The sequence below is a fragment of the Alosa sapidissima genome, chromosome 12 (genome assembly GCF_018492685.1).
Source record: "Alosa sapidissima isolate fAloSap1 chromosome 12, fAloSap1.pri, whole genome shotgun sequence".
Classification (NCBI taxonomy): Eukaryota; Metazoa; Chordata; class Actinopteri; order Clupeiformes; family Clupeidae; genus Alosa; species Alosa sapidissima.
Genome location: NC_055968.1, coordinates 12,458,503 through 12,469,617, shown reverse-complemented (window position 1 = coordinate 12,469,617; position 11,115 = coordinate 12,458,503). Strand labels below are relative to the sequence as shown.

Below are 11,115 nucleotides of genomic sequence, written 5' to 3'. Positions count from 1 at the left end.
TGATTTATTTTTGCGGAGAGAATGCAGGACTGAGCGGCGGATATATTTTGTACCGCTATGCGGTACATCTAGTTTTATCTCCCTTTTGGTCCTTGAAATGTACAAATCAGACATCAGTAGTAATCATACAGCATATTGTGGAAATATTTTTACCCTGCCAATGTACAGTACAAAGAATTTACAGTTGCATCCTCGATCTAGGCCTACACATTTGAAGAGACAGCAGTTCAGTGTCTGTGCGACTGATGTGTATTGATCAGAGGAGTCCTGTGAATGTATCAAACAAGTACTGCAAAGACTCCTTTCTAAACATTCAACTTTACTTCCACTGTACTGGTTAACATTTTGCAAGAGATAATGATATTTTTTAAAACCTGAGAACATACTAGTTTATGTAAGACCCCCTAAACCTTTTGTAAAATTGAGTGGAGGAGTAGCTATGCCACTGGCATCACTTTACCTTCTTGTTATAAGCCTTCAGTTTGGCCAGCAAAATCACAAGGAACAATAAATATAGCTAAAGCAATCAATGATTCAAAGTGAACAGTGAGGAGAGCCTATTTACAAATAAAAGTCTGTTTTTAAAGACACAAACCCAAACCCAACCAGTAAACCCCTAATGTTAGTATGCAGTAAAAAAAAAGATTCTGATTGCAACTCAGAATATATCCTGTTGTACCATTATGAAGGATTCAGTTGTGGTTATGTTTGTTTGGTGGGTACAGGTACACCTGACAGTGCTTAGAGTTTGGGGATTTTCCGTCAGTTTCTTTTGGGGAGACAACAGTTCAAATACAGGGGCATCAATGAGAGATTACAATAAGAGAGATGACAAGCAGGCACATACAGTGTATTTGTCAGTGGTACAGAGAGACACTGGGGCTCTGGTAGAGGTACATGTAGGCGTCACAGAGGAGACGCTTGGCCACCTCGTCCATGTCTCTGGGCTGTAAATAGGCGAGCTCTGTGACCGGCATCTCCAGGTATCTGCCCACCTCTGGGCACAGACGCACCTCAGGAATGTTGTAGCCATCAACATCCCCTACAAGACAAAACACACTGATTTAAGCGAACACACACACACACACACCCACACACACGTACATGCACACACACACACCCATACACACGTACATGCACACACGCACACACACACACACAATATCCTGATACTTTTATTATTACTTATTATCTGGCTAGGTCTGCTTTTAAGCAATCGTTCCTTACCGACTCTGTCGGACATGCTGTCAAAGAAGGCCCAGTCGGTGGTTCCTGGTCCGTACTTGAGGAAGGACACGTAGTGGCTGGTGTCTATGCAGAGCACAGCGAATAGCTCCATTGCATCCCTGGGCGGAGCGATGGCTTGTGACCAACCTTCAGGCACAAAGGAAGGAGATCGTATGTGGGACCTTCGGCTTGGATGGCTGTGCACCTAAAAGACACATATTATCACATGAGCAACACCACCACAGGCAGAGAATCATGATGCCTACAGCACCAACACCTTGCTCTAGTACCATCTTATGATATGTCTTTTTTTTATCTCTTTTGATGGATGGTATTGTTGAGTCTGAAAAAAAGCTATGGTTAATCACTACATAATCAGTGCAACATCTCCCCCTCCCAACCTAAAAGATCAAATAGGCCCTGTCTCAAAAACTACCCAGAGTCACTTTTCAGCCATCATCTCCAAGCAACATGCACACAGAAACCAGCATGATTCACAATAAACCCACTACAGCCATAGTTATTTTGGTACTTCTGCATTTTAACAGGGTTTTCTGCTGTTATTTTATGAAAAAAGGTAGCCTATTCACATGAGAAAAATAGTTTGCTTCTGTTTCTGCTTCTTGTCCTTGGTTGACCCCCATTTTGGCTTAAAATGGCTGGACTACTCTGCTATCTGGTGTTTAGAGTTCTGTAGTACTGAGGCCAAGACTGTGTTTAATTACCCATTGGTGAAAAGGGACAAAAAAAAAACATCTACCTGAGTGGAACATGTCTGGCAGTAATATTTGAAGCAGTTCCTGCTAAACGCAGAATCTTTGAAACACTCCACGCACTCCTCACTAGCAAGGCGTCCACACAGCAGGCACTGTTGAGGGCCTAAAATCACACACACACACACACACACACACACACACACACACACACACACACACACACACACACACATATACAGTACACCGAGATAGCATTTGACTGGTTATTCAAATTCAAAATGTTCAATCCAAATTCAAAAGTATCCATCAAAAGTAGTCCATGCATCTACATGTGTAATGTAATTAATGAGGCTGTAAACGGCATGTTTGCATATAGAGTTGAAACCAGAAATGTACATACCCTTAGCATACACATGCTAAAGTTGACCAAAAAGAGGAATAAAAAATCATCTTTTGGTGTCCTTAAAAACTGGTTTCCTCAAAGTTTGGATTGTTCCTCATTTTTTAAATTAAGGCATTAAGATCAATTTCCAAAAGATTATTACATTTTATTCCTCTTTTTAGTCAACCCAACACATGATTGGCTCAATGTCTTCACAACAGTCCACATGATTGGCTCAATGTCTTCACAACAGTCCACATGAGTGGCTCAATGTATTCACATGTCAATGTTTTGCAGCGGAAGGGGTGGGTAGACAACTGCCATATGTGTAGACAACTGCCATATTGGCGTTACAAACTAAACCCATGCATTTCTATGGAGGATTTTTTGAGTGCTGTGTCTCCTCATTAGAAGGTCTCTGTGTAAACTTCTGGTTTCAGCTGTAAGTATGTGATGTGAGTGTGCTTTGGTGGTTATTTGTGTGTGTGTGTGTGTGTGTGTGTGTGTGTGTGTGTGTGTGTGTGTGTGTGTATGTGTGTGTGTACCCTCTGAAAGAAGGCCAGTGATGTCCAGTTCCAGCGAGGGAATGATCTTTTGAAACATCTTAAAGTTTTTCCCAAAGCGAGGCATCTGGAGAATCAGACAGGAGGGAACCTGAACAGACAGAGTACAAACCCGAGAAAATTAAAAAAAAGTACCCACATAGAGAATGAATATACCTGTTTTAACACCATCAAAAGAGGAACTGTGACAGTATTTCACTATGCTTCAAAGCACTGGAAAAGGACACCACCCAGACAAGTAAAGTACCAGTGCATCAGTGAGTGACTATCATATCATACTCATACTCACTTGATTCAAAGGCCCCAAGAACACACACACAAACACAAACACACAAAATACTGTATGTTAGGATATTACCTCAGCCAGTTTGAGATGGCTACTGTAGAAGGACTGCTCAATCAGCTGCTGGACTGTGGGCAAGATCAGATTGTGGGTTTCATCCAGGAATATCTGGTAACAGAAACTGCTCTGTACACTGCCTCCTGTACAACTGCACAAGAAAGAAAGAAAGAAAGAAAGAAAGAAAGAAAGACATAGAGAAAGACAAAACAAAGAAAGAAAGAAACAGAGAGAACTTCTTTGTCTCATCTGATGACGTAATGAATCCTAACTTAACAGGCACACAAAGAGAGAAGTCAAGCATGTGGTCACCCACCTATGCCTCGGCACAAATCATTTGGCCAGATCATTATCTAATTTTGAACTTACAGTTTGATAGGTGGCTCCAGAGAGAGGATTTTATTCATTATCAGAGACAGAAACTCCTCTGGATCTGCAAGAAGAAAAAATGCTCAAATAGGCTCTCATATAATTTTCTGCAACAGTTTTAAGTGAATGGGTCCTGTTCGACAGTTAAAACTCCTACGAATGGCAACGCAGGACAATGCACAGGAAATTATGACATATATTTCTAATTCGTACATCATGTTTCCTTCTCAGTACTATTTAGAGCTGTGATCTCATTTCTCACCTTTTTCATCTGTGGTGAAGGTGGCGCAGTAGCCACTCTCCTGCAGTTGTTTCCGAAGTTTCATAACGCTCCCAGCCTCAACATAGCCTTCCCTACAAATAGACAGAAACATTTAGACAGACATAGCTATGATCAGAGTACTGAGTAAATGAGGGTTAATTATAAGTATAAGTCTAAGTATATATACTCTTTTGATCTTGTGAGGGAAATTTGGTCTCTGCATTTATCCCAATCCGTGAATTAGTGAAACACACTCAACATGCAGTGAGGTGAAGCACACACTAATCCCGCCGCAGTGAGCTGCCTACAACAACAGCGGCGCTCGGGGAGCAGTGAGGGGTTAGGTGCCTTGCTCAAGGGCACTTAAGCCACTTCCTACTGGTCGGGGTTCGTACCGGCAACCCTCCGGTTACAAGTCTGAAACGCTAACTAGTAGGCCACGGCTGCCCCCAACTGTCACACTTATAAACTGTCACAAACAAGTTATGAACACTCAATGCGATTTCATGATTAACACTGGGTTCAGGTCACTTCAGTCTATTTTCAGTGACCTGATAGCACTCTAGTTTTGCCACCTCACAGATGAACCAAAGGATCAGGCCACAACCAAACCTTTTCCTGTACATCTATGCAGAGCCCTAACCTGCGCAGTGGGTTGACGATGTCCCGTAGCAGCGTCCTCTGGATTGGCTTATCCTTGGGCTCAGCAGGTTTGAACAGCAGAGAGTCAAGCACTGACGAACATGAGAACAAACTGGGTACAAATAATACCATGAGCAGTTACTAACTGATAATAACGAGCAATGGTAATAATTAAGACACATGCATAGTTGCGGTTATGGCTATAAGCTTGATGGTACAAACGGGTTTGAAAGTCTGACCTGAAAAGAGCAGCGTCCATGTAGCAGGAGTTGCAGTGACCTTGAATGCCCTTCATGCGACCCACAAGAAGCTGTTTCACATCCTCGGAGTTGATAGGAGGAACGTTTTCACTCTCAGGTCTGCCATCGCAGTCTAGAGCTGAAGAAGAGACGCCACCTTCTGTTTTAAAGACAGTCTGACATTTAAATGTATTTTACATTTATTAATTTAGCAGAAACTGTTGTTCAAAGTGACTTTCATATGTCAATTCTATTACAAGGGACTACGTTGTCCCCAGAGCAACTTGAGATTAAGTGCCTTGCTCAAGGGCACAACGGTGGCAGCCGGGAATTGAACCCACAACTTTTCAGGCTACTGCAAGCTAGCCCAGCTTCTTAACCACTATGCTACCACTGTCACATTAACAGTTGCAGCCTCACATTTAAATGAACACGCCACCGTTTTATAAAATTGGGTTATTCACTGTCTCCCCTAGAGTTAGATAAGTGAGCAAAAACATTTTTGTCTCCGTGCATGCAATGCCGTAGTCCGGTAGCGCCCCCCCCTAGGTTAGCTTAGCATAGTGAATGGAATCCTTTGTAGCCAGATAGTACATCGTGAATAAAAGTGAGCCAACAAAAAAAATATCCCTAATTACTTCTTGTGGCCTCCGTCTTCACAACGAGTACAAATGCCAATGCAGATTAAGATGAGGCGATCTCCTAGGCAGGTATTGACATGGGACTATATCGGGGCGAAGCACAGGCGAAGCACTGCTACTTGGGTGCATGCACAGAGACAAAAATGTTTTTGCTCACTTATCTAACTCTAGGGGAGACAGTGAATAACACAATTTTTATAAAACAGTGGCGTGTTCCTTTAACAGTTAATAAGAGTCGTAGATGTGTGTACAGTAGCAGTTGTGCCGGTCCTACTGTATTGTTTGGTGGAGTAGGCTGGCACTTTTCCCCTGGTGCCACTGTCATGAATATCCAGTGAACATGAGCTCATCTTCACAAACAGGCCTTGCCTTGGTGGACACAAGAAATAACGGATTCCATTGAGTTTGCCATCACCCACTCCAACCTTTTGGTCCTGTTGAAAGAGGGCAGAACAGAGATCAAGAGGAAGTAATGCCAACTGCAATGTTTAACCAATGACACATCTGACCTCATAAAAAGAGAGGGAAAAAAACAGAAAACATTGTGCCTCATGGAAGAGGCAATATATTAATAGATTTTCTCTGATTTCTCAGACATTTGTTTGTATCTCCAATACCCAACAATTGAATCAAGAATACTCTCATCCACTTGTAAAAGCAAAAATAAGTAATGAATGGGTAAAAAACAACAACAACAAAAACAAACCAAACATAATTGAAAATCAGTCTGTATACCGCCTCTTCCCTGGTGTCATAATAATCACATCATGCTGTGACGGGGGACTGCCTTCTTGTGTCTTTCCTTTACGTACCAGTTCCAGGCCCACTCTGATCCCATCAGTTCCCGGCAGGTGCCCTATCCAGCGAACCGTCCCTTGCACTGGACCTTTGCCCAAGCCCACTCTCACTCGAGAGTTTACGTTGATGGAACGGCTGTTTGCTGGTTCAGTGTCTGCACCAGTGTCCATACCAATACCAGTGTCCATGGGTTCCACATCTAACAACACATCATCCTCAAATCACAGCGTTTCCCATATATTGACTTATTTGTGGCGGCCCACCACAATATCAACATTGACCACCACACAATGATTTTTACAGGTTGTACTAAATTGTGCTTAAATCTGGTTAGCATCATAACCACGCTGCGCTAATGTGTTAAAAACTGCATTCAAGTTAATTCTGCAAACCTACCACCACAAATAGAATTGTGGGAAACACTGAATCATCACCACCCACATATCAGTATCACAAAAATTCTAAACGTCTAAATTGTTCCTGCTTACAAAGAAACTGAACGTTTGCATTATGAAATTGAGTTGCATTTTGAAAAATGTAATCCTTACCTGAGGGGAGGTTCTCCTCTTTTAGAACAAAGCCCAGGGGCACAGTGATTGTTCCGCCCTTCTCTCCCTGATCATTCATGTCCTGAAAAGATACAGAACCTGTTTACAATATTAGGCACTGACGTCTCTCCTCATTTGATCATCTGAAATACAAAATCTATGCTAGAACAAGTATGACATAACTGCCTAATTACAAATGGGGGGGTGGGGGAATAGTTCAGCTATTAAATAGATGTGAATCATACTTGCGCAGCAAAATGAATAGATTCAATGTTGTGCTTTAGGTATGACATTAGTCTAGGTCAGTGGTTCTCAAACTTTTTCTGTTATTCCCCACTTTGAAGAATGGGAATTTTCAAGCCCCACCTGACCCCATCAACCTGGCAAAATGGTTCCGCTGGATCAGATATTATTTTCATTCATATGTTGGTCTGTTTATGACTTATGTTTGTGTGTGGCTTTTTTGTTTTGAATCTATGATCTTCCTTGTCAAAAAAGAAAGGCATTATTAAAGATAAAGGCACAAAAGAACACATTTCCTCCTGTTCCTTGCACCCCACCTGTCATGTCTCTATTCCCCACTAGTGTGGCCCGCCCCACTGGTCTAGGTAGTCTAGCCCAATTTGACAAAACTGAAAGTCAGATGACATTTTAAGTGCCTTGCCCAAGGGCACAGTAGTGGCAGCTGGGAATTGAACCTACAACTTTTCTGGTTACTGCAAGCTAACCGTGCTACCACTGCACTATAACACCACCCTACATACATTGAATAAACCACACTATTGACTAAATCATCCAAGTGGGTAAACAACAGGACATATGGCTCTGGTCCAGCTCACTCACAGTGGAGATGTACGCTACTGGCTCGCCATTCTCCTCTTGCAGGTCCATCACCATCCCACGACGGCCATGTTTCTCATTGTTTTGAAAGAAGACAACCCGGTCTCCTGCCTGCACAGGGGCCTCAGAGGCAGGCTTCACACACGTGAAGGGGACCCAGACTTCCTCCGTTTTAGCCTGCAGCTGTTAAGATAAGATGTATGGTCAGAACTCCACCAGGACTATTCAGAGGAAGGTGATATTCCATACTGTGTTTATGCCAACACCAACCATCATCTAAAGACATGCATTTGCATATACCCTAACCACACACACACACACACACACACACCTGCAGTTCAATCCTGAAGAATGTGCCACAGAAGCAGTCGGTCGCGACCATCCTATTCCTGCTGCCAATGTATAGAAGTACCCCTAAATGCCACGTCTCCTTATCCTTCACATAAACATGGGCACCCTCCTTCAAGCCTGCAGCTGCTTCTAAGGCCGATTTCTTCAGAAAGGCATCCAGTCTCTCTTCCTCGGTGTCAAGCGCCTGTAGAAACGCTGCATCTACTGGAGAAAGCGGATGCAGGCAATCCACCTGCACTTCGCATTCCTTAGACCCCAGCCACTTCACTGGTAACACTTTAGAGTCCTGTTCAACTTTACGTAGGTATTGGTCTTCTTTCAAGTAGCAGATCTGACCAGGGTGGAGGCTTGGTATCCTCTCATCTCTTTCGGTAATGATGAAAAACATATATTGTTTTGGGTCCATTTTACTTGTAGATCCACTTCTGAAAGGAAGGGAGAAGAGTCAGATCGATCAGTCTAGTGTGTCGGTGGAACACTACTCGAACTTTGGCCTTAAACTAAAATCGTTCTTAATCTGTGCCTCTGATCATACAGGTGTATTAGTTCCTCTTAAACAATAACGAAACTGACTTTACTGATCTCACTGACTTGAAGTTAAGGCTAACCTTGGGACTAGACCGCATTACAGCACTCTCTGAAAATTGACATTTGGAAATGCGCAATAGTTTTCATACCTTCGGAATGGAATAAATGCCTCGTCGTTGTTGTTGTGGATTAGCTTCAACAGTCCGGAATTGTAGCAGCAGTCACTTTCATTTTGTCGGTCCGCCTACTTCAGGATGTCTCATTCTTCGGTACACAGGCTATGGGAGGATAGATAGAAGCTATCCTATCCAGCATATCATTGACAAACATAGGAATTCCCCATTTCACGAATTTGCATTTCGAAAAACGTTTGACATAACTGCTACTTCTACAACCTTGGTTTGATTAAGTTGCGTTAAATTGTCTCAGTTGATGTGTCATCTCGTCCTGTATACTATAAAGCGCATGTAAATGGGCAGCTAATTCTGAAGTTAGTTAGAGCAAAGATTAGAGTTTTGTTGAGGTACCCTGATACGAAAGTTGCATAGCCCTTGGAATTCTGATTGGCTACAGCAGCAAAACGTCACAAGCATACCATTGGTCTGTGGGTGATGACCGAAGTTGTTTTGGCTTCAATATGGAAGAACGGGAAGCATTAAAGAGGCAGATCGAACTGTTACAAAGTAAGTAAGCTGGAATGCCAACCATTTTGAAACTATAGTTATATAGTTTCAAGGCCTGATGTGAGAGAGATTATTTCTGTGTATGAGTTTTAAGATTACACCATGTGTTGGAGGAAAGAAACATCAGTAACTCAGCTAGCTTGCTGAGCTAGCTATCTCAGCTGTCACTTGCAACGTGATTTAATGCATGCTACCAGTCCGTAGACGGGCTCTTTGGTGATAGGCTTGACTAACTAGCCAGCTAACACAATTGTTCTGCTACCTCGCTTAGCCAGTTAGCTGATTAATTTGCTACTGAAACAATCAACCTCCAAATAATCACTGACCACTGATATGTTGTTGTCAAGTCGTCTGACGTTAGCTTCTCAGAGCCTTAGTTCAAACCATGGTTAGCATAAAGGCTAATGATTGCCTATCCTGTTAGCTAACGTTAGGTTAATATTAGCTCGCTAGAGTACCATTATAGTATTGTTATTTTGAACTGCCTACTTTTGGAAACTGTTGTTTGTGACAACCCTAACATGATTCAAACATAGAAGTCACTCTTTGTCTTTTATCCTGTCAACACTATGTCTATCCTGATGGATTCTCAAAGAACATGCTTGCTTGTGTGTTAAAATGAGTGTTGTTTGAATTTTTCATTACTTTCTCTGCTGTTTTGCAAAGATCTCATCAATAACCACAGCAATGGCCAGACCAGTGCCCAACAAAATGTTGCTCCTCAGAGTCTTGACAATGGCCACAGAGCTGGACACCTCTCCAACTTGACTGCTGGCTCGCAACCATATGCCACACGACCAGCAGGGTCTTGGAGGAAGACCTACTCTCTTAACAACAGAAGTGCAGGTGACAGGACAAGAGACCCTGCAGCACAGACACAGACACATACAACCTCGCACACACTCACCGCTCCAAAGTCACTCACTGCCCCACAGACAAGCACAATCTCTCAGACACACACATCACTACAGAAGGGAGACTCCACGAGTATCCCCAGTGCCAGAAATCCACTTTCTGCATCGAAGACTGCTACCTCAACTGCACACGTTCAGATCAAACCTCAGCTCCACCCTTCAGTCAATCCTCTTGTGGCGCCGGATGGTCCTCAGGCTCGACCAAGCTCTTCGCCTGCGAGTAGTCTCCATGCCAACCTTGCTCCTCCAAGTCGACACAAAACTGCCCCACCCAGCCAACCAAAAGGAGACTCCGCTAAACTACAGGCAGCTACAGCTCCCTTGAAAAAGTCCCAATACCACTGGGTGAAGAGTCAAGAGACTGGCATGAAAGCACCTGCCTCCTCCACAACACCAACTCGTCCCCAGCCCGCTTTAAAGACATCTGCAGTCACCCAGACCTCCCTCAAGACTGCCACTCCCCAGGCTTCTTCCAGGACGTCTCCTGTGTCCCAGCAGGTCTCCTCAAAGAGAGCACCCAGCCCCAGCACACAGACACTCCAACGGTCAGTCGCCTCCGTAGGGCGGCCCAGGACTTCCAAATACACTTGGGTGTCACACTCCACCCAAACCACCTCCGCAGCTAAACTGGCCCGGAAGCCCCTCTCTCCCCGAGTGCTTCAAGCCCCGCAGAGCCTGCCTGCCGTGGATGGAGCCAGGCTCCGGAAAGGCAGAACCAAAGGTGGGGCGGGTGCGGCCGCTGCCTCACAGACCCGCCTCAGCCGCTACAGCTGGAGAGCTGAGGGCACCAGCCCCGCGGCAAAGGGCTCCGTTTACCGCTGGACACCCCAAAAGGAGAGGGGACTTAAAGCTGGGCCGCTCTCCCTTAGCAGCACAGCCTCGCCCTGGGGCTTTAAACTCAGGAGCAGGATGAAGATCATCAGGAGGACCCCCAACAGGTGACAAACTCCAGATAGTGTTGCTGTTGGAAAAGTCTACCTGTTATGGATGTTTGGAGAGTGATGTGTTTTGTTATCTTTGTCCACATTTTGGGTCTGCACAGACCTAATTGTGTTGTATTTGAATAAGTGTT

The 11,115-nt window shown here is 44.0% G+C and overlaps 2 protein-coding genes across 3 annotated transcripts in view; one reads left to right on the top strand and one right to left on the bottom strand.

Moving 5' to 3' along the window:
- Positions 1 to 305: 305 nt before the first annotated feature.
- Positions 306 to 8,944, bottom strand: cyldl (cylindromatosis (turban tumor syndrome), like). 2 transcript variants are annotated; one of them, XM_042056509.1, is made up of 15 exons: positions 8,596 to 8,944; positions 7,899 to 8,343; positions 7,571 to 7,750; positions 6,728 to 6,809; positions 6,194 to 6,378; positions 5,656 to 5,815; positions 4,741 to 4,879; positions 4,503 to 4,613; positions 3,860 to 3,951; positions 3,598 to 3,661; positions 3,247 to 3,379; positions 2,871 to 2,979; positions 1,988 to 2,106; positions 1,228 to 1,432; positions 306 to 1,042 (listed from the first exon to the last, which is right to left on the bottom strand). In XM_042056509.1, exons 2-15 carry the CDS (start codon positions 8,322 to 8,324, stop codon positions 858 to 860), a joined length of 2,190 nt encoding a protein of 729 aa, XP_041912443.1. In that variant the 5' UTR covers positions 8,325 to 8,343; positions 8,596 to 8,944; the 3' UTR covers positions 306 to 857. The 2 variants fall into 2 exon arrangements, with proteins under 2 accessions (XP_041912443.1, XP_041912444.1); XM_042056510.1 differs by having other exon boundaries at positions 7,571 to 7,744.
- An 85-nt stretch (positions 8,945 to 9,029) lies between these two features.
- The window catches only part of zc3h3 (zinc finger CCCH-type containing 3), a 38,915-nt gene continuing 36,829 nt past the window's right edge, over positions 9,030 to 11,115 (top strand). The window contains exons 1-2 of the mRNA XM_042056508.1: positions 9,030 to 9,129; positions 9,796 to 10,981. Coding sequence (XP_041912442.1) covers positions 9,084 to 9,129; positions 9,796 to 10,981 — 1,232 coding nt within the window. The 5' untranslated portion in view covers positions 9,030 to 9,083. The remainder of the gene's footprint in view (positions 9,130 to 9,795; positions 10,982 to 11,115) is intronic.

Excerpts from the sequence above, each read along its gene's own strand:
- cyldl (XM_042056509.1), bottom strand. The coding sequence starts at position 8,324 with ATGGACCCAAAACAATATATGTTTTTCATCATTACCGAAAGAGATGAG. Across the intron at positions 6,810-7,570 it reads CAGTAGCGTACATCTCCACT|GACATGAATGATCAGGGAGA; the intron begins GTGAGTGAGCTG and ends GTATCTTTTCAG. Across the intron at positions 4,614-4,740 it reads ATGGACGCTGCTCTTTTCAG|TTTGTTCTCATGTTCGTCAG; the intron begins GTCAGACTTTCA and ends ATTTGTACCCAG.